We start from the raw sequence: 22,674 nt of genomic DNA, 5'->3' as shown, positions 1-22,674 counted from the left end.
AGACAAGGCCCGGAGAAGCTATCCAGAGCGCTGCAATCGGAGAAGCGTGACGAATGGGCAGTGTGGCTGCCGCGGGCTCCAGCAGAAAGGCAGATTGGCTGGCTAGGAGTGATTGGCCACAGCTGGAGGCAGCGTTTTACACACACACACACAGCCCATCTGGAGCTCCTTAAAAGAGCTTCCCCAGGTGATCCAGTTTAGGGAGTGCCCAGCAGAAGGAAGAAAAGGGGTAACTGAGCATCTCAGACGGATCCATCCCCCGTGCCCCCTAATTACTTAATGGAGGATTGTTGGAATCTGCTTTAACTTCTCCCTTCAAAGATGCTCCTTTTGCTTCCTTGCCAATGGGTTTGCATTTCACTCCAAAAAGGAGTCTCCCCACCCATTCTATTTCTTCTGGGTAATTCAATAGCTGCAGTTCCTGGCGTGATGACCCAGCTGTGCTGGAAGGAGCAAAGGTGACCTACCTCTCAAGCCCATTTCTCCCTAAATGTTACTCAGCTACTCTTCTGTCCAGTGTGAATTGCCAGTCACAGCCTGTAGTTCATTGGTAGGAAAAAGCATTTCATGCAGCGCTATAATATTATGAAAGCAGTGGTGGTAGCATCCAGAATTCATGCAAATGTTACTTACAAGATCACAACCATATATATATATTATTATTAATTTGTCCCTACCATAGAGATCAATCAGAAGTTGAGTATGCCAAATACCAACCACAGCTCTAGTCTATAAAAAGTCATATTGATCTGTCCCAATTAGTGTGACCTACTTAAGCTTCCATAATTGCAAAGTCCCTGTGCTCCTCAGCACATTACTGGAACAATAATGCACACAAATAGGTGCACATGCAATAGGAAGTTAGACCATCAGGACTATGAGTCTTGTCCTGGCTAAAAGATGAATTTCTAAAAAATATCAAGGCTATAATTACATATGATTGTCTATTTTTTTGAAATTCACTGTGCAACCAGAGCTTCTGGATCACAACCGCCTGCAAATCGTATGCCGTCTTGAGTTCATCAAAGAAGAAAGGGGTGGGGGATCATAAAAAAAATAAAATGGGCTGTAGCCCTTAGCAGCCACTAAGTCAGGATCTCATTTGGAACTGGCCAAAACAGGAGAGCAAGAGGAGCTGTAGACAAGGAATGGCTAGACAGATGGGGAAGTGGTTTGGAGTCAAGCAAAGCACTGGAGTCAGACTGTATTCCTAGCAGCAGGTAGCGCCCCCACCAGTTATAGTAACCCCTGTGGCCGCTTGAATGATAATCCAGATGCAAACTCACCCACTGTTCCTTCTTCCTTTGCTTTTCCTTCTAAACTGTGCAGGAATCCCGACAATGAAGAATTGATCTGTCATCAGAAACATGTCCCTCAAGACCCGGATGAAAGAATGAGCAATGACCCCATCAGCACCATGACCACAGCATTCCTTCCCACTCTCCTTCCTCACAGGAACTCCAGCAGCTTACATATACCGTTGCACAGAGCTGTTGTATAGCAGTTAACTATCTCACCCCTTGAACAAAATCCTACCTTAAAATTGGCTAAGAGAGCTCTGTGGGTGATAGCCCTTTGAGGGTAAAGTTTTAACTACAAGGTTTTTCAGACATGCTGTCTAGGAAATATGGTCTACTGATCTCAGTGGGATTTATTCTGAGTGAGCATTCCTACTAAGGCTAAGCAAAAAGGGAAGTATACTAGGTACCTGCCCAACAGATCTGGCACATCTTGTATTTCCTGGAGGTTCTGCAAATCTTGAGCATTTTCATAATGCAAAATAAAACTATTTCATATGCACTAATATGGGGGTGTTGTGTTGTTGAGCAGAATCAGGATGGGGTATGCAAAGATGCCTTCAGCCATTGCAAATACCATGGAGAAATTAGAGCTGGTATATGCCTAGATCCAGACTCCCATGTCCAGCATAGAAGGCAGAGTTTTGTTTTATTTGTGTGTTTATTTACGAGTACAACCCACTTTACTAACATGAGTCAATCAGGGCTGCTTACAGACAATAATTAAAACATGTGATCATACCCTTTGTTTTTCAGCTCAAGGAACATGAGGGTAGTGGTGGTTAAATCATTGTCTGCCTAAAATAAACACTTTAAAATGCAAATATAAGTAGCCTACATGAAAAGGAAAAAAAACTTCAAGAAAAATACATTCCAAGTACAGTGGTACCTCAGGTTACATACGCTTCAGGTTACATACGCTTCAGGTTACAGACTCCGCTAACCCAGAAATAGTACCTCAGGTTAAGAACTTTGCTTCAGGATGAGAACAGAAATTGTGCTCTGGCGGTGTGGCAGCAGCGGGAGGCCCCATTAGCTAAAGTGGTGCTTCAGGTTAAGAACAGTTTCAGGTTAAGAACAGACCTCCAGAATGAATTAAGTACTTAACCCGAGGTACCACTGTATATCAGTAAATTGATTCAGTTTAAATTGAGATAGTAACATTATCATAAAGGTAAAGGTAAAGGGACCCCTGACCATTAGGTCCAGTCGTAGCCGACTCTGGGGTTGCGGCGCTCATCTCGCTTTATTGGCCGAGGGAGCCGCCGTACAGCTTCCAGGTCATGTGGCCAGCATGACTAAGCCGCTTCTGGCAAACCAGAGCAGCGCACGGAAACGCCGTTTACCTTCCCGCCAGAGCAGTACCTATTTATCTACTTGCACCCTGACGTGCTTTTGAACTGCTAGGTTGGCAGGAGATAATTATCATAGCTGGAGTGTAATCCAGAATCTCTTATACATTTGGGCTACTTGTTTTCATCTAAGAAAACTCTTTTGGAATCTGGACCCAGCAGCTCTGTTGGAAAGGAATACTTTATTCAGACAGGCAAATGATGATAAATGTCTTAAAGACAAATGTCAAAGGAAAAGGACAGGTGACAGTGGTACCAGTCATGTAATGCTTAAAGAAGGTTCAAATAAGGTTCCATGCATAATCTCAATGACACTTTTAATGGCCCTGTAAGGTTGGCCAGAATTTTTATCTGAGACCAAAAGATAGATCTTTCTCCGCCAGAATTCTTGGCCATTGGAATCTGGATGTCCTACCTGTATAGTTTAATAAAAGTTGCCTGCAATAGAGTTCTTCTTCATATTTAAAAAAAAAAAAACTTTTTATATACCACCTTCCATTAAAAAAGTCCAAGTCAGATCATGACAATATAAAATACAATTCACCCACACCACTATGAACTCTGCAGGATCCAATAGCAGATAGAGGGGCTCTGGCAGTTGTTCCTGAAATGCCCTGCTATGACATCAGTAAATATAAGCCAATGATAAGAGAGGTAAAGAGATGGGAAGCAAAGGGACCAGAGACGAAGGAAGAGAGTACATGCGCACACCAGTCAGCGGAAAAGGAGGGAGAACCCGTGGAGGTTTCAAAATATGCTTGAACATTCTTTTTTCAGTGTTGTTCCTGTGAGACACTATACCTGTGACTTGTTCACATGAAATTGATGAAGACAACAACCATGACCTGTGAACATGTTGGTTCTGCGTCATTCCAATATAAAAGGGAAATTGATAGATGGAGTGTTTAGCCATTTTTAACTGAACAAAATGATTTATTTATTTTTTGTTTAGATATGTCCAGTACTATGCACAGTGTAATAAACAAAAGCTATCACTCCTATCACTTTGCACATACAGCTAATGATTTGCATCAGTGAATGAGCCATTCCAGACTAATAACTGCAAAGAGGATAATATTGCCTGATTGTCAACTCAAACACAATACTTTTCAATGTTGACTGGTCACACATCCCCCGGCGTCACTGAGCATTAATGATACAGTGATATATGTACATGTGTAAGTCACATCTAAGTGGATGTATCACTATCAAAGATTGATTAGAGAAAGGAATATACTGGGGCAGGTTTTAGATACATGCTGGCAATCATTAGCTTCTTCAAAGTGGAGCAGACAGAATATTTTACAGTGTATAAGATGTACAGTGGTACCTCGGGTTAAGTACTTAATTCGTTCCAGAGGTCTGTACTTAACCTGAAACTGTTCTTAACCTGAAGCACCACTTTAGTTAATGGGGCCTCCTGCTGCTGCCGCGCTGCTGGAGCACGATTTCTGTTCTCATCCTGAAGCAAAGTTCTTAACCTGAAGCACTATTTCTGGGTTAGCGGAGTCTGTAACCTGAAGCGTATGTAACCTGAAGCGTATGTAACCTGAGGTACCACTGTATACATATAAGTCAATCTGATGTCAGGACAGAATCTCCGTATACCCTCTAACTTAGGGGATGTTCCCTGATACATAAGAAATTAGGAATGTGAATATCTCACTGGCTATTATTTCTATTCATCTCGGCCCATTTTAAAGTTAGATGGCTGAAGGTGCCTTTTTAAAATAAGTGAAGTGCTTCTACAGAGATTGCACAGTGCTTTACTGAACACTGGAAAAATTTAGGCCACTGCTATGCCTGTCACAAAGCTCAGCTATCCAGTCTGTCCTGCTCCCTAACAATGTGCCAGTTCAGCTAATTGAAGTCAAATAACTTTCTAAAGGAAGTTGGAAGGCACTAATTAAAATCTGGTCTCTTGTGAATGGAAGCTTTGGCAAAACTGGACTTATTTCCATTTGACATTTCAATATTATTTTCCCCTTCAGCAGAGCTAGGCATGGTTGGCATGTGCAACTATGCTGATGTTTGCAAGACATTTGGTGAAAGTATATTTACATAAGCAGGGGCAAGCTCTTTGTCTGTTAGTCAATGTCACTATGTTTACAGACAGTGGCACTAGAGTCTGGTGCAGTAAATGAAGATACAGTCATACCTCATGTTACAGCTGCTTCAGGTTACATGTTTTCAGGTTGCGGACTGTGGGAAACCAGGAAGTACCGGAACGGGTTACTTCCAGGTTTCGCGGCTCACACATGCGCAGAAGCGCCAAATCACACCGGCGCTTCAGGATGCGAAGGCTTTGGGTTTCAGACGTGCCTCCGTCACGGATTACGTCTGCAACCTGAGGTTCCACTGTAGAACAGGAATAACGTCCTTTGTGTTGGCTCCCCATCCATCCTCTTCCCAGTATGAACCATGGAAGAGCAGCACTTAAGAGCTGGGCCACACTGCATGCATGGAGGATAATTCCATATAAAAGCTTTTTCTCACAGGGAAAGCCGTAAGACTATGAGATATTTGCAGTGACAGCAAGTGTTACATAGTAATAGAAAGATCTCGGTTGGTTCCTTCAGTTTCTCATTTTTTCAGTCTTAAATTCAGTTCTCCACATTTCTGCAGCAATTTGAAAATTTTCTCTTAAAAAATACACAAGAGAATTCTTCACCACTTTTGTGCAAATTTCTCCTAGCGAACACATTTTTGTACACAATTTTGACTAATTTATGCAAGCAACTTCTCACAATACAATGCATTTTGGTATATTATTTTCACTTATATATTCATTTTCATGGACATTTTTGCCTAATATTTGCATTTCTGTAAGCAATACTTAGTTGGTTAGTTGGAGAACTGCATCACAGCATTCAGTCAAGCACAAATTTTCAAGGATAGCTATGTTTTGATAAATCTGGCTTTAAATGCACACTGAATTCTTCTCCCATGCTTAGTGTTAGGCAAGGGCTTTGCAAAGTACATGGCCAGCCTGAGGCCTGACAGGTCAGCCGTGTTTTCACTCACCACAGCAGGCACTCCTAGTTGCAGGATGTTGGGATGGTAGCAGCAGCAGCACCACATCTGGCTGCCATTAATGAGCCTGCAGTCAGGTCATGTCCTTTCTGGCAGTAAATTCCTCCTCGGGGCAGCCCCAACAGAAGCCCTGCAGGGTCTCCTAGGCTCTTGCCTTCAAGACGAGCAGAGAAATGCTCATTTTGCCCTTCTCAAGGAAGTGATTAGTTAAATCAGCATGAGGCTTCCAATCCAGGCACAGAGCCGGATGTCTGCACACATGGGGCCAAGAGTCACGTGCTGGGGGAGTGTTTCATATCCACAGTCTAAGCCCCAAGAAGTAATTTGTCCCTTCAAGCATGATAAATGCTGGGGCCACAAAACAAATTTGAGCTGCTTATTCATATGCTTTTGCTGACTAATCCATTAATTGATTAAATCTAAATAAATAAGCATGTCACTTCTTTGTTGCTTCTCTGACACAGTGATGTATGTTGACATAACTCATAGTATAAAAAGCAAATGTTACCATCCTTTGTTAGAACAGGCACCTTTAATATTTTCTTGTACATTCCCTATTATGGTAACATACCAGAAATAAAATAGCCTCAAAAATGAACAAAACTTAACCAAAACTGGCACAAAATTCCCCACCACCAATTAAGGCACAAGATTCCCCACCACCAATTAATTCACAATTAATCAGTAACTAATCTACAGATGAAACCTTGCAGTCCCAATTAATATAGTTCTGGAAGTGATTGCAACTCCCCCTATGGAAAGCAAAAGCAGGGTCAATGCTAATCTTTCCACAGCCAGCCACAGAAAGGATGTACATTTTAGCACAACCTCTGGCTGTTGCATGCCTCCTTTGCCTCACACACCAAGGGCAGGTGGCCCCCAGAAGTTTCTCTATGAAAGGAATGCGGCCCTCAGGCTGAAAAAGCTTCCACATCCTTGAAGTAGAAGGAAATTTCCCTGCCCTGTGCTGCTACATTGAGTCATATTTCATTGTTCCATATTTCATTGTTCCACCTGCACTTCCTCACCCTTGGTCACAGCTGTAGGGTAAGCACACATGGTTCTGCCATTGGTGGCGGCAAGTCTCATACTCATAGAATCATAGAGTTGGAAGAGACCACAAGGGCCATCGAGTCCAACCCCCTGCCAAGCAGGAAACACCATCAGAGCACTCCTGACATATGGTTGTCAAGCCTCTGCTTAAAGACCTCCAAAGAAGGAGACTCCACCACACTCCTTGGCAGCAAATTCCACTGTCAAACAGCTCTTACTGTCAGGAAGTTCTTCCTAATGTTTAGGTGGAATCTTCTTTCTTGTAGTTTACAGTTTACAGTATTCAAATTTTACAGTTTACAGTTTACAGTATTACAAATACTCAGTTTACAGTATTTGATAAACTTGAAATATGTTACTAGTGCACTTGAAAAATTGTTTGAAGTGGGGGATATAAGCACTGAAAATAAATATAAGTGGCCTCTGCTAGGTCCCAGTTGAGGGGATGTTTTCATCCCAGAATGGCTTTCTCAGACACTCACTCACAAGCAAAACTGGCTCTGCTGCATTCCAAATAGGACACTGTCCAAACAGCCAGGTTTCAGAAATTGGCAGAGGACTAGCACTGGGGCATCTAACTTGGGAGAGAAGTGAGGGCCAATTCACATGGCCCACAATCATTCCTAGGCCTGTGGCAGGTTCAAAACACATTACACTAGGCCACACAGCAAGACGATAATCTAAATTACTCTATTTCATGGCCATATCATTCTCGCTGTTGGTGTATGATAAGGAAAATGGAGTGTGGGAAAAGCAGTCTGTCATCTGCTGAAAGGTGATCAAGCCATAGTCAAATAAAAGCTGCACACTGAAGGCTGATTTTCTGTCAGAAACTGATCCAAAGCCTTTAGCATAGGTACAAACGCAGCCATTTCACAGATATCTACCTCTTATCTTTGCTCTTCTGTTTAGCCATATGGCAAGGCAGGGTAGTTGGAAAGGATAACAAAACACATTTTAACTACTGTAGCTTGTTATTTTCTCTGGAATATCAGGAAGATGCCATTTGTGAAAGAGGTTGAGCTTCATGCTCAGAGGCAGCTGTGTAGTCTACGTTCATCTGGTGGCAAAACAAGGCTTGATAAAGAAAGTGGTGATGCTGTGAATGTCCTGGGGTTCCTCCAGGCATCCTTTTAATTGTGCATTCATGATTATTTGTGCTCATGATGCTTTTCGGGTGGCCACACATGGCCCCACTTTCAATACTGTTTGCACCTGCGAATGTTTTGGAGAGGTGATACCGGTTCGCCCCTGGTCAGTGGCTATCCTGTAATTTCCTGCCGAAACCCTGTAACTTTTTATACCACAAGTGTTCTGGTTTATTTTTGTCCCACTTTTGTTGCACTATAGTCGCTCTGGGCAGCAATAATGTGGTAGCATTGAGGGGAAATCACGGAACATACTAACGCAGAATAAACCCACCAATAAGGCAATATTTTTTGTGTGAAGAACACACCATGCTGTAGGGGCCCCTTGACACTTGTACAGTTTACTCCCTACACCTCACTCTGCCCCAGAAAACCCCTGCCTGATGCATTTTTCTCCTGCAAGTATTTGTCCTCTGATCCTGAAGGAGCAGGTGCAATTGCCCCCTCAGCCAGTCATCTCATCCCATCCCATACACACAACCAAAATGATAGAATCCATCATAGGAAAGAGAAATATTTACATGGCTCTGTCTAGTTATATGTAAATATTATGTTCTACCCACTAAGAACACAGAGCTAAGTTACATTTATGAAATGAGAGATTAAACCTCCTAACAATTATCAGGCTACATCGATTTCACCCAAGGAGGCTGTGTGCAGCCCTGCCACTTGAAAGACGTTTTGCCTCACAGAGGCACCTGGAGCCGAAATCTTCTATCCTCCCAACATAAACACACTTTAAAAGGCCAAGAGACTGCAATAACCGGGTGCCCCCTCGGGCGCTAGGTCCCAGGCAAAAATGCAAGCAATGCCCTAGGCCTCTTTGAAACTGCCGTGCAGACTAGCACAGGAGGGGAAGACCCTCCCTTCTGGGGGAAGTTTGTTTACTGGAGAGTAAGCAAGTTGTCAGGGGAGATTCCAAGAGCTCAAGTGGGAATAAACAGCTGAGGGGATTATGTTACACAAAATGATAAATGGCTTGAAGGGATCCTGCCCAAACATCATGCAGGCACAAGTCTGGGGATCTGTCACAGCTAGGTGTCTTCTCAAGAGACTGGGAAAGCCTCCAGCCCTGGATGCCTCCTGTTTTCTCCCCACAAAGCATGGGGCGCTGTCATGTTCAAAAGGCTGGCATAGATGTTCATGTCACACAAACTCAGCACCCATCCAAAAACCTTGGGAACTAGGGATTCTTTTTAAACCTGGGCCTCGTTTCTGGTGAAAACCTGGGCACTTCTTGGTGGGGCTTTCCGCTGCCACCCACTGGCCAGAGGTGGGAGAACTAGATCCTTCTCTTCCGTCCTCCCACTAGCCAGGCAGGACATTTACGAGTGCCCTGCAGCTCTCCCCACTACCTCACAGCCTGTCAGTCATTCCAGGACCCATTTCATGGATAATTCAAACAACACCCGTAATAGAAACAGCCACTCGGCTCCATCTGGACCATTATCTCTTTTATATTTGCTCTTTAATATTTACTGGGTTCACACAAAGTGCATGTGCTGCTTTGGTTTCAAGGACACCAAATTTAGTAATTGCTGCATCCCTTCTACTAAAGCAAGTGAGGGCAGGGAGAGGGGGAAAAGCTTGAAATCCTTGCACGGCTATTTTGAGGAGTGCTAAAGAGCTACAAAAAGACTTGTGTTGCTTGTTAGGGCAGAGGCCCAGGGTGAAAGTCGTCAGACAATTTCTGCTAGGCCTGCTAGCGCTCCTCTCAACCAAGTGCATCTTAGAGGAAGGCAGGAGTAGCTGTTGCCTCTTGAAGAACAGCATCCGAGGGCTACATCTCTCATAAAAACTGCAGCCCCCCATCAGATTATTATTTTTTTCAAATAAAGGGGAGCTTACTTCACAGGTGGCCAAATGCTCGTCTGAAGGCTGGTTGCACCCAGCAACATAGCTAGCTACTGGCACCTAGAGATGGGCAAAACTGTCAGTTTTGGTCTCTTGTTTTTCCAGTCTCACGTTCACCTCTTGGCATTTACATATCAGCTTACAGTTTTTTTAAAAAAATGTTCTCACAAAAAAAGGATCAACATGTTAATGTGAGCTTCTCATATGCACAGTTTTGTGTGTAATTTTGCATAACAGACATATTTTTGCAACCAGATTTCTCTAACACATAAAAATGCAGCATATTAGAGAAAATTGGTTGCAAAACTATGTCTGTTACACAAAAGTACACACAAAACTGTGCATATGAGAAGCTCACATTTTCACTGACATCCATTTCTAGACATACCTCCCCCTAATGTGCATATTTTAATACACACCATACGAATGGAGAACTTCATTGCAAAATTTGGCAAAGCGAAAATTCCAATGGACAGTTGGTTCATAAGTTCAAGTATTATTTAGGGAAGTAAAAATTAGGTAACTTCTCATTAAGATTTCTCTCCCATCCCTACTAGTAACTTGATCATATTTTAATCAATGTGTGTGCGGTAAAAAGCTTGCCTTTAGTTTTTTGTTCATACGGAGAATGTGTTAGTTTGTTCTCTGAATGATATGTCTCTCTTTGGCTTTGAATGTGGAAAGGTCAAATCCAAGTCAAATACCTTTCTGGTCCCCAGATCACTATCTGAAGAATAGAGTGGCCCTTCCAGAGAGGATGACTGTCCCTGGTTTATGCCTAGGATGTGTAATAAGAGATATTTAAATTGAGGCACTCCAGTCCCAGCAGAAACCTAAGATGAGTTAGGAATATGACATATAGAGAGGTGCTGCCAGATGAAAAAGGATATATCTTCCTACTCACTACCAAGTCCAATTCAGTTTGTTGGTGCCAACCTTTAAAGCCCTAAATGGTCTGGGACCCAAATACCTGAAGGCAAGCCTCTCCTTGGTGATGCCCCATTTGTGGAATGTCCTCCCATTACATACCCAACTGGCACAGACATTGATATCATTTCTGCACCATATTAAAACTTACCTGTTCACTCAGGAATTTTAAATGTTTGTAAGTGAATGGTTGTTTTAGCCTATACTGCCCTTTCATAATTGCCCCATGTGTATGTATTTTTTATGGGCTTATCTATTGTTTATGTATAAATTCGGTTGTTTAATGTCATACCCTGCTGCCCTGGTATCAGTTCTGATAAAGGGTAGGCTATATACACATATTTTTAAATAAATAAATACTCATGGAACAGCTATTTTTCACTTCATTTTAAAGGGCATGTGCTAATCATTTTTCTTGTTGTTCTGGCTGCATCAAAACGCTGCTCAAAGCCACAGATCACCTCTTGCTGCTTGAATCAAATCCAGGGGTCTGTCTGTGTCCCAAGAAGCTGTTAAGCAACCCAACCTATTATTGCTGTTATATGAGACCATCAAACAGAAGAATGAAAACACTGTGGGTTTTCCTAGTATTTATTCCCCTTCTCTGACTTCTATCTTATTGGGCACAGATTTTGGTTTATGTGTAACACGGTCAGATTGTCGCTTTCTCTTGCACTCTGAAACTGGCAACATCCAAGGTGCCAGCAAAGTGAGGAGACACACTCTAGATTACATTTTAATTTGTGTAACATTTCCTGCCGACTGTGAGCTGCCATGGCTCAGGAGCCACCTGCTTTCTCTTCTCACCATGAAACAAGCAGCAATTTGTCCTACCAGAGTCTCAGCAATGAGGGCAGATCCTTGGCTCATGATGGCCTTGCAACCTTACCTGTTAGCGTGAGATTGGTGTAAGTGTTGGAAAACTGCTCCTTGAGGAGAACCAGGTGCATCTGAGCTGCCTTTTCCCTCTGTAGCTCCAACATGATGTCTGGGTGCTGGGCAATCTTGCAGCCTTTCTGTTTATCCAAGGCAATATCACTGCGAATGATGTCTGTGGTATAAAAGAACAAAAGGCTCAACAAAAAACTCACAGCTTTCAGTCCTTAGCAAAAGTCTCTACTCCTTAAGTTGAAACCAGACAAACTTGCCTGATGGGCAATGCATTCCCACCTGCCCCTTACAGGTCTGTGCTTCCTTCCAGTCAATCTTCCTCAGCATCTCATGACTCTAGTTAGAAGGATCTGGCAACTTCTGTTTCAGTGTATCTGAAGAAGTGTGCATGCACACGAAAGCTCATACCAAGAACTAACTTAGTTGGTCTTTAAGGTGCTACTGGCAGGAAAAAAAATTTTTTGTTTTATCTCATGACTCTGTCAGCTTCAGACCCCTGACGGCCAGCATTTTAATTCACCATTCATGCCGTCTTTCTAATGAGAAGTTTTGCTTGGACCAAGCCTGCACAAGTTCTGAGTCACCAAGCCAAACACAGCAGCACATGGCCATTGACAACCTCATGTTTTTGCACCATGGCAGAACCTCACAACATCAGTCATACCAACAGGGGCTTAGTCATGTACACATCTCCCAGTGGGATTCATGCTATAGCCAACCAACAGAGTCTTGCTGCTGCTGCTGCTAAACAAAAACCAGAGTAATGTAAGAGTTATGTAAGAGTATAAATGGCTAGAAATATGACATTTTAAAATACAGAAACTGGTGGAAGAGTATTTCAATTGCCCTGAGATATTTTGATGAAGGGCAGTGTGTGTGTGTGAAAGAGAGAGAGAGAGAGAGATTTGCCAAGGCACTTCAGATACAACTGAAGAATAAGGCTGCCTGCAGCATAAAACTACTGAGAGTTTATTAGCGAATTTGGGCTCAGATGAGATGGGGCATTTAGGTGTTCCATCGGCATAATAATGAAAAGCATGTTAACATGAGATGTACTGTTGTAAATGGGTCACTTTGTTGTTAGCGTGTATACATTTGACTCTGCCTAGAAATGTAAAAGACCTATTGATACCTTTTGCATTTTGGTTCTAGTATTAAAATATTTTCCCCTCTCTTTCAGGTCTGTGTGTGTCTCTCTGTGTGTATCTACCAAGTGAGAAAGTGGGCCCTAGTACCTGAAAGCTTAGGCCATGATAATTTCTTAGGCTGCAGAGTGCCACAGGATTTTGTTGGTTCTGCTGCAGCAGACTAATATGGCTACCTGTCTTGATAATGGGGAAATAGAACAGGAAGACCCCTGCAGGACATCACAGGAAAGGTATCAGTGAATAGATGAGCAGCTTCCCATCAGCATTCCAGAGACCTTGCAGGACTAAGTAGAATCACTCAAGAGTAGTCTCACACTTCCCATTAGGTTATATAGTCATCATGTCACAAACACTTCATGATCAATACTTGTAAAAGACCACAAATTAATGGAATAAAAGAGTGCCTGTCAAGCTGCAAGAATTTATGACCAAATGCCAATCAGTGCTGTCTCAGTCCCATGCTCAGAACAAAAGTCACAGACTGGAGGCTATCTGAAGGCAAGGTTTCTATGCGCAGCTAAGGTTTTGCCAACAGCCATATTTTTACATTCTTCCCGGAATAATTAACAGTCGGTGATGAACCTCTCAATGCTACCAGCTAGCCTGCTCAGGAAGAGAATTTAATGGCAGGCAGGGGGCTACCCACCACCAGTGAGTGAGAGGACCTCCTCCCTGCAGTGATAGATGGCAATTTAAAAACATTCCCTTATTTGGTGCACCATGGTCAGCCCTTTCTTAAAAATTGATAATTTCTGGGCATGCCTTCATAAGGTGACATCAGGCTGCTGAAATAGAGGTGGCCCTGAAATAGCTGCACAAACTTGTTGATTGACTGCAGATTAAAATTATGATTTATGCCAGCCCTCATTCTGCGTGCATGAACCCAAAACCAGCACACTTCCTATTATGCATGAAGGACACCACTTTTACACACACACTCCTTATTCATCTGCTCATGAAGTTAAGAGAAGAGAGGGAACAAAAATCATGTGGTCTAGTTGCTAGGCAACTAGCTGAGATATTTTTCTCCCTTCCTCCTTGCCTCACCCAGTATCATTTAATCCTTTAAGTTTCATGTAAATAAACAGATATGACATGGGCATATACAGTGGCGTAGCGTGGGGGGTGCAGGGGGGGCCGGCCGCACCGGGCGCAACATCTGGGGTTAGGGCAAATCCATGGGTTAGGGGGCGCAAATCCACGGGTTAGGGGGCGCAAATCCACGGGTTAGGGGGCGCAAATTACTTGCCTTGCCCCGGGTGCTGACAACCCACGCTACGCCACTGGGCATATAGAACAGCACACATATTTTAGTGTACAGCGGAACCTCATTTTATGTACCGTCCTCCTTACAAATGCTTCAGGTTACGAGCTCCACTAACCCGGAAGTAGATGCTCCTGGTTGCAAACTTTGCCCAGGGATGCGAGCGGAAGTCACACACCAGCGGCGCAGTGGCAGTGGAAGACGCCATTAGCGAAAGCACACCTCATGTTAAGAATGGTTTCAGGTTACAAATGGACCTCCAGAACGAATTAAGTTCGTAACCGGAGGTACCACTGTATCTATAAATCATGCAATATAAGTGTGTAGCTCAGTCAGACTGAAGTGTCCACTTCAAGTATCTGATTATGGGTGTCATGAAAGGCCACCAAATTGAGATAGATGAGAGAGAGAGATTAGATAGATAGATAGATAGATAGATAGATAACACATTACTACCAGGGATGGGAAGAGACACCTGTGAGAATTTCTGCCTCAGGTGCCAAAATAACTTGTCTAGCTTTTGGTACTCTGCTCATTGACTTATAGAGGGCACCATTTGTTGTTCCATTTCAAGAGGCTGTTCCTGTTCCTTGTTTACCTTCAGCATGCCCAGTAGAAAACCTGTAAGATAGGCAGATTATCATTCCCGTTTCACAAAATTAGGACTCATGAGCACTGTCTAACCCAGTCTTTCTCAACCTTGGGTCCCCAGATGTTGTTGAACTACTAATTCCACCATCCCTCACCACTTGCCCTGCTAGCTAAGAATGATGAGAGTTGTAGTCCAACAATATCTGGGGACCCAAGGTTGAGAAAGGCGTGCCTAACTAAATTGAGTCCAGTCTATACTTTCTTTTAAAATAAAAGTTATATTCAATTCTAATGGTGGACCCATTTCAGGGAAGACAATTGGAATGCTGCAGTAACTAAGCACATAACCAGGGAGCCAGGAAATCCTTGGTTCAAATCTCAACTCAGCTCATTTGGTAGCCAAGTTCAGAAGAAGAGTTTGGACTTGATATTCTGCCTTTCACTCCCTTTAAGGAATCTCAAAGTGGCCAACAATCTCCTTTGGAGAATGTTAGCCGCTTTGAGACTCCTTCGGGTAGTGATAAAGCGGGATATCAAATCCAAACTCTTCTTCTTTCCCTTCCTCCCCTACAACAAACACTCTGTGAGGTGAGTGAGGCTGAGAGACTTCAGAAAAGTGTGAGTAGCCCAAGGTCACCCAGCAGCTGCATGTGGAGGAGGGAGGAAGCGAACCTGGTTCACCAGATTACGAGTCCACCACTCTTAACCACTACACCATGCTGGCTCAGACACTATGGGAAGCCACAGTTTCCTATTATGTGAACGAGCTGCAACAAGTCTCAGGCTGGTGCCCCTTACCTTTTCATGCGTCAGAGAAGGAGACAGGAAACATCCACTTTTGGTTTTAAATTGACCCCAATCTTCCATGATGTTTGAATTCAAGGATCTGTGGTTTGTTTAAGCCAGGGATAGGAACCAGTGGCCCATGGGCTGGAACCAGCCTACAGAGACCTCTGTAGGTGCCACTACCCAATATATTGTGGTGGCATCAAGCAAATCAAGCAATGCTGATGCTGTCACCACGTCCCTTCAGGAGCAATTTCACTTACTTACTTAAAATTCAATTATTCAACCATAAAAAGACAATGTTCACAAATTCCAACTAATATAAATTTCTTAATTATTTAAATTAATAGTTAATCATTAGTCAGAATACAACAATCTGCTTATGTTGCTGAAATTTTCCATATCCATAAACAAACACCAATATGCTGTAAAACTGTATTGTTCCTATAATAGTTTTTTTATTATCAAAATAATCCATCCTGCCAACTCCTCCTAGGTTTTTTCCTGTCTTTAATCCAATAAGTTTACTTTCCTGATTTCCCAATATTTGATATCCCAATTCATTATTGTTGAGGCTTCTCCACACCCTTACCCCACCCCCCATTCTGAGCAATTATAATTATGACTGCCAAAAGGGGAAAAGTTATTTTTATTTATTGGATTTATAGATCTCAATTCCTCCCAAGGAGGGTAAAAGCCAGCTGAGATGGTAGAAGGAGGAAGGAACTAGGAACAAGAAATATAGGGGGGAACAGAATATGAAGCTGGATAAGGAAAAGGACACAAAAATCCCACCCACTTTGTCTGCTCTCATCCCATCATTTTAACGAGTTAAAACTACCTAACTGTTCTTCCAGGAAACCAGACTCTTAGCTGGTTTGTCCTTTAGCCCAAATGCGTGCATGTTTACTTGGGAATAAGTCTTACTGTTGTCAGTGGGACTCACTCCCACCTAAGTGTGCAAATACTGACAAAGAATTAGCCCAAGATCTCATATGAAAGATGGGGGTTGGGTTGGTGGGTTGAGCTCTGCCTAGAACTCTTGGACTTGGTTGCAATACAGCTATGGATCACCAGGTCCTTGCTGTGAATGTTGAATCATGACTATGTGCAACCATCCTGTGTGCAGTCCTTGATACAGCAGACTCACAGATGGATGCAGTATGAAGGGAGCACACCCGTGTGGCAGGTGGGTGAGCTGCGGCTGACTGCAGGACACAAAATCCAGAGTTTGGGGGACTGGAAAAGCAAAGTAAAGGACTCCTCACACCATAGTGCAGAGGCACAATGAGGCCTTCTGTAGGCAGCATGCTCCAGTCACCCTATGTTATCTCGGCATATCAGCCCAGGGTAGGTTAGAAAGCTCCCGCCTTCACAATAAGGCACAGACCAGGGGAGTTTGGAAGTTCTGTCCCATTCCAGCCATGGCAGAAGAGTGCGCTCTGCACTCTGGGTTCAAAGCATCCCAAATAATTTCCCAGAGGGAGACCCCCTTTGCAGTGGGAGGAGAAATTCCAGCAGAGATTAGTACATCTCACACCCCATCCATCAGCCTTCTCTAAACTGGTATCAAGGGACAGACAAACATCCAGCCAGTATGAGACAGAGGGAGCGTGTGAGTCCACAGAAAAGGCTTTCCTCTGTGGGTGGAGCCCTGCATTCCTTTGGGATGCCTAAAGACCTGAGTGAATATTTCCCAAGAGCTAGAATGCCCACCACATAGCAATTGCCCAAAAATTACATTGAGGGGGGCTTTGTTTAAACTTTTCAGACTAATCCCAAATGAATTTTAAAAGAAACTTTAATTGTACCTTCTGTTTGACAAAAAACAAACAAACCCCAACACGTATGGAAATAAGTGAGGCAGGGCGACACTGGAAAGTGAGACATCCTGTAGGGATCAAACCCACTGTCTCTTGGTCATCAGACAAGAGAGCCAGTAAATGGAAAGCTGTAAAGCTTTGAAAATAGCTAGTTAAAAAGGTCATGGTCATTAAAATGGCTTCTGTGATTTCTCTCAGCTCTCTGGCCAAGTTTTTAGAAGTATTCGGTGACTAGGGTGTCTGGGCCTTGGCATAAAATCAGATAAGGTGAGTATTTTACCCCAAGGGGATTTATGCTAACTACCATAATGAAAAGCTGTTAATTGGGTGGAGCCATGGGGGCAGGGAGGATGTATTTGTTCTGGTAAATGTGTCTGTTCCTGAGCAGACTCAAAGGCTCAGAAAGTTGAATTAACCATGCAATGACAAGAAGGTTTTTTGGACCAGACTAAGTCAAATTTATCTTGGTCCTAAAACTATAATCTCTCTACTATACTCACCACTAAATTGCCTTTAAAGCACATACAATGTTGGGCTTCTTCATTCTTTAAGGATTTCTTAGTTTAGCCATTTCTCCTGATATGCTAATAGGGCAACTTAAGCTAAACTAAAAATAACCAACATATAAGAAACCAAAGTAGACACAGTTTGCTTATTGCAAAACCAAGAATTGTCACAAGCAGTTTGATGTGAAAGGCAGCACTTGACCTTCCTTTTACACTACAATTTATTGTGTCTTTCCTCCGTTCTTTTTTGCACTATTCAATTTCTGAAGGTAGCACAAGTTCACTAATGTAAGAACTGTGCAGCAAAAGCTAGACAAACTACCTATCCAGTACCTATCCATGCCGGATTTATGTATAAGCTAAGTAGGCTGAAGCCTAGGGTCTCTAAATCTAGAGGGCCTCGCCAGTCCTCCCGCTCCCCAGTGCAGTCTCCCCTCTCCCAAAATTGCAAACCCAAGACTTCATGCGAGGGCAGGGCAACTCCGGCCTCTAAGTCTAGGGGGCCTCACCAGCCTGCCCTCTCCCCAGTGCCGCGGTCTCCCCTCTCCCAAAATTGTAAACCCAATACTTCATGCAAGGGCAGGGCAACTCAGGCCCAGCAACTATTAGACTCAGGGCTAGGCAGTGGGGCCCAATTTGAAGCAGTGGGGCACAACTTGAATCTTTTTTGTAGGGCCCCAGTTCACAGCCCAAGTCTGCAAAATCTTATGGATATAAATAAAATCCATCTAGATTGCCCTGGTGCAGGGGCCCCCTTAGGAGCGGCCCGCGGGGCCCAATTTGGCCCAATTGCTCCAACTGCCTTAAGGTCAGTACTGATGAGACTGTGCAAGGGTTGGACTGGCAAGCCCGGCACCTTCTAGGTCCTTGGTGTCACCATTCAGAGTACAGTCTCAAGGACTTGTTATGGAAATAAAGGGGGGCACTTATTGGAAATCAGTTTTGTCACCTCTTCCCCCCCCCCAAACCCTGAGACAATGACCCCAGCCACCTTTTATTCACAGTCGCATAAGCACTACACTACAGCATGGCCATAAACTTGTACGTTCAACTGCTGAAATATACACCCAATATGCAGCAATGGAGATTTATGTTACTGCTTTATGAATGAACACTGTGTTTTAAGAATGGGCTCTGTATTTTGTGAATTACCTAAGAGCCACCAATAGGGAGCTCTAGAATCTGACAGCTAACCAACTGGGTACTACCAAACAGCGACCCCTATTGCTGAAAGTAGGTAACCAGCAGGGAATGCTTCAGCTCAGCATTTGCACTATTGACTGAACACCCCATGCTGTGCAGATAATGGAGAAAGCTCGTAAATTGTATCCCTTCTGGTATCCTGGCCAACTCTATTATGCTGGTGTAAACCCTGGTGCACCAGAAGCATAGAACAGCAGCAAATAAAATCCGCTCATAAGTCAGCAACTGATAAGACTTGTCAACCACTTCTTCCAAAGTCTTCCTAAATTATAAAGCTTCAAAATACAGGCCAAAAGAGAGCAGGTCTGGGAAGAGCAAGGCATACAATGGGCACTACCAATGAAAAGGCCCTGCTCCATGTAACTCCTGCTCTGTCATTTGATAGAGTGCCCACTTGCCTTCCTTCTTAACATGGAATGCTCTCTATTGGAGTCTCCAGGTCCAGTACAAAGACCATATGAAGGGAGAGCAGGGACCTTGAAGTTCCCAACAGTTGTTAATCAAGCAAGCAAGCAAGCAAGCAAGCACACAGGTCACCTTTGTCACAGTCAGGACGCCTATGTCCTGGCCAGGCCTGCACCCAATCTTGTTTGTCCTCAGTAACCAAAATTATATTATCAACATATACAAGCAGAAAGGTTGTTTTCCTTCATTTGCAAGGAAACGTACAAAACCAAGTGGCTCGAATAAAGAAAAGTTCCAGGGTGGCAACAGAAAGCAAACTAAAAATGCTTTTGCAGTTCATCAAAACTATCTAGCGATATCAAGTTATAGGAAAACTGATGCTATTAACAGTAATCCTTCTAGTTGGTTAACAGGTTTGGCAACTTCCATGCATATGACGTGTGATGCTAATTATTTCCCCCCAAGATTTAAATGATAATTAATCAGCGGCAGCTACAGGAGAGCTATGAGATTCAGGTGAGGGTCAGATGCCTTGTCAATCCCAGCAGGTATATAAAAGGCCGACCCGGCCTGCCCAGGCCAATAAATTATAATCAGAATAATCACAACCATCAGTTTGACATTTAACTCCAATGAAGGCCTGGGCAAACAGCCAAGTCTTTAGCTGGCGCCAAAAGATCAGCATCAGTGGCAGTCATATCTCTGCAGGGAGGATGTTCCAAACCAGGGCACCACCACTGAGAAGTCTCTCCCCCATGTTGCCACCAAACAAGCCTCAGGAACTAGCAGAATGGGCATGAGATGGTTGTTTGGGGGAAAAGACAAGATTATAAATGGCCACAAAAGCTGGACATTCCTTTTCCTGTGTCTGGATCTCCAGCAGTCTGCACATGCATTCTGGATCTCCAGCACTCTGAACATGCATTCTGTGGCTTGGGCAGTCTCCTCTTATATACCTGCTGGGATTGACAAGGCATCTGACCCTCACCTGAATCTCATAGCTCTCCTGTAGCTGCCTCTGATTAGTTATCATTTAACTCTTGGGGGGAAATAATTAGCATCACACGTCATGTGCAATCCCTTGGCACAGCATCATATAACCTCCACACAAGCAGATTGGAATGAATGCTCAATAAACAGTTCATCTAGAAGAGCCCTAAGAGCCTTCTGGCACCTTAAACGTGACATTTGTTCGTCTACATTGAGCCACAAGGCTTTTTGTTATTTTTACACCTGTTGCCTGAAAATTGGGGAACAAAAGTTAGTTCCATAATGGCAGGCAGTGCTCCAAGAAAGCAAGCCAACAAAACTATTCCTACTCAAGAAAAATGTGGTACTTGACATGGTTTAACAATGATTGATCTGAAGGTGCAGCAGGATTTGCAATAGTGGCCAGGACAATGCAAAGCATTGTACAGAAGGGAAAGTGTGCATTTCCCCTTCATACATTTCTACTATTATCTGAAGGGAAGCAGAAGGCATTTCCAGAGCAGCCAGCAAAAGACCCATGTTTGCAGAACACAGCCTGTACATTAGGTCAGATGTTGTTGCAAATACGGATCTCCTCGTCACATGCATCCATGCCATGGCCAGCCAATTTGTCTTGAGGGTGTTGCAAGGATCTTTGCCTCCCCTCGCCCACAAAAAAGAATGGTTCTCTGTAACACTCTGTGGGAAGAAGGTCCTGTCTGCAATTCCAAGAGCCTGTGCAGGGGAGCCAGTAAGAACACTGGGCCTGTGGGCAGGAAATCCCCCTCACCACACCTTTCTGATTTACACTGATCTCTGATACACACCACATGTGTCCCCTCCCTCCTTCCCCCATTTGCAATGGTTCTGTTCCACATTTAAGTGATGAAAAGTTAAGACCTGTGGTTACAACTTCTATGAGAAACTTCATTTTGAAGGGCTGCTACATTTCAACTTTATTGCCAGGAGGGAAAAATGGAAGAAACAAAAGGCCGCAGTCACTCAACAGCAAAGAAACCTGGGCGAAGACATTTAATAAGTGTAAGTTCCCTACCACAACTTGTTGAAATATTGACCTTTGGGCTGAGCGAACACTTATTTCTGCAAATGTTTAGTGTGAACCAACCACAGCTCTTGGTCAGAGAAGTTTTATGCTACCGATGAGAAGTTTCTCCTTTAGCTTTTAAACTGCAGTGGCCTCAACAAAGCAAGTTTGGGTGGGAAGGAGAGAGGGAACAGGCAGAAGTACGTATATGTGAAGCAGGATGCTGGGGGTGGGGGCACTTTATCCGTGCCTGCAAAGAGAATCTCAGGTTTGTATCGCCTCTTCTGACTGAGGTATCTGCATCAAAAAGAACCCATAGAATGAAAGAAAGGAACTGGGGCTGGAAGCCTCTTGTCCAGGCAGACAAGATCTCTATGAGACATCCTCTCTGTTGCCGACCTACCCGCTGAGGTCTGTCTGGGATTAATTGGCTTCCTCAGTAATGACTTATGGAAAATCTTCAGCTAACAGCCTCCTGGGTCATGCAGCCAAAGAAAGGCTGAAAGGGGTGTGTGTGCACGCACGTGGATCTTGTTACTTTCCTTTGGAATTTAAAGTCTGATTCCTCATTTGTTTTTCTCCAGACCAGAGGTTATCATCTTAATACCGAAGGTGCAGTTCACAAACCAACTCTTGCATAGTCTCTGTTAAAAGGACACTCATCCTAAAAGTCTATGAACTTAAAATGATATACATTTGCATCTCTAAATTTAGATTCTAGTGATGCATTTTTTGGTTTATACTGAGAATCGGCAAGTGTGGATTATGTTGTTCCTTTAAGGCAGTGGTTAGGGTGTGACAGGCCACACTGGAGTTGCAGGGGAGGATGGCAAATGTGGCAGGAAGATTCAGGGACAATCAGTATTATATTTTGGGAATGATTCATGTTCTTATGTAGCTGCATTGTTTTATACTTTCTGGATGTCTCATGATCACATTGTAAAGTAGAATCATAGAGTTGAAAGAGACCACAAGGGTCACCTTGTCTAACTTCCTGAAATGCAGGAATCTTTTTGCCCAATGTGGGGCTCAAACAGGGGTTCCCATCCCTTCTGTAGATGTTTACTTGGAAGTAAATACCACTATTACTGAATGAAGCTTATTCCCATGTAAGGAAGAGGCTATAGCTCAGTGGGAAAGGAAGAGAGTTAAATTCCCCAGCATCTCCAAATAGGGCTGGGACAGATTCCTGCCTGAAATGATGCAGAGCCACTGCTAATCGTTGTGGGTCTGGGGTCCCCTATACGGTGCTTGTGGGCACTGTGGCATCCTCAGACACTCACTTGGGCATGCACTAAGGTTTCCCTGCCTCTCCAAGGTTCTAATTTGTGTAGTTTTTTAATTGAGAGTTGGATTGGTTGGTTTTTTTGCCTTTTTC

The 22,674-nt window shown here is 43.5% G+C and overlaps 1 protein-coding gene across 1 annotated transcript in view; it reads right to left on the bottom strand.

The window, feature by feature from the left end:
• The window catches only part of HPSE2 (heparanase 2 (inactive)), a 117,254-nt gene that overhangs the window by 87,761 nt on the left and 6,819 nt on the right, over positions 1-22,674 (bottom strand). Inside the window, exon 3 of the mRNA XM_083615219.1 lies at positions 11,555-11,716. Coding sequence (XP_083471345.1) covers positions 11,555-11,716 — 162 coding nt within the window. The remainder of the gene's footprint in view (positions 1-11,554; positions 11,717-22,674) is intronic.

Source organism: Podarcis filfolensis (genome assembly GCF_964270895.1).
Source record: "Podarcis filfolensis genome assembly, chromosome: 5".
Taxonomy (NCBI): domain Eukaryota; kingdom Metazoa; phylum Chordata; class Lepidosauria; order Squamata; family Lacertidae; genus Podarcis; species Podarcis filfolensis.
Note: the sequence above shows the minus strand (reverse complement) of the source record. Positions and strands in the feature narration are given on the sequence as shown.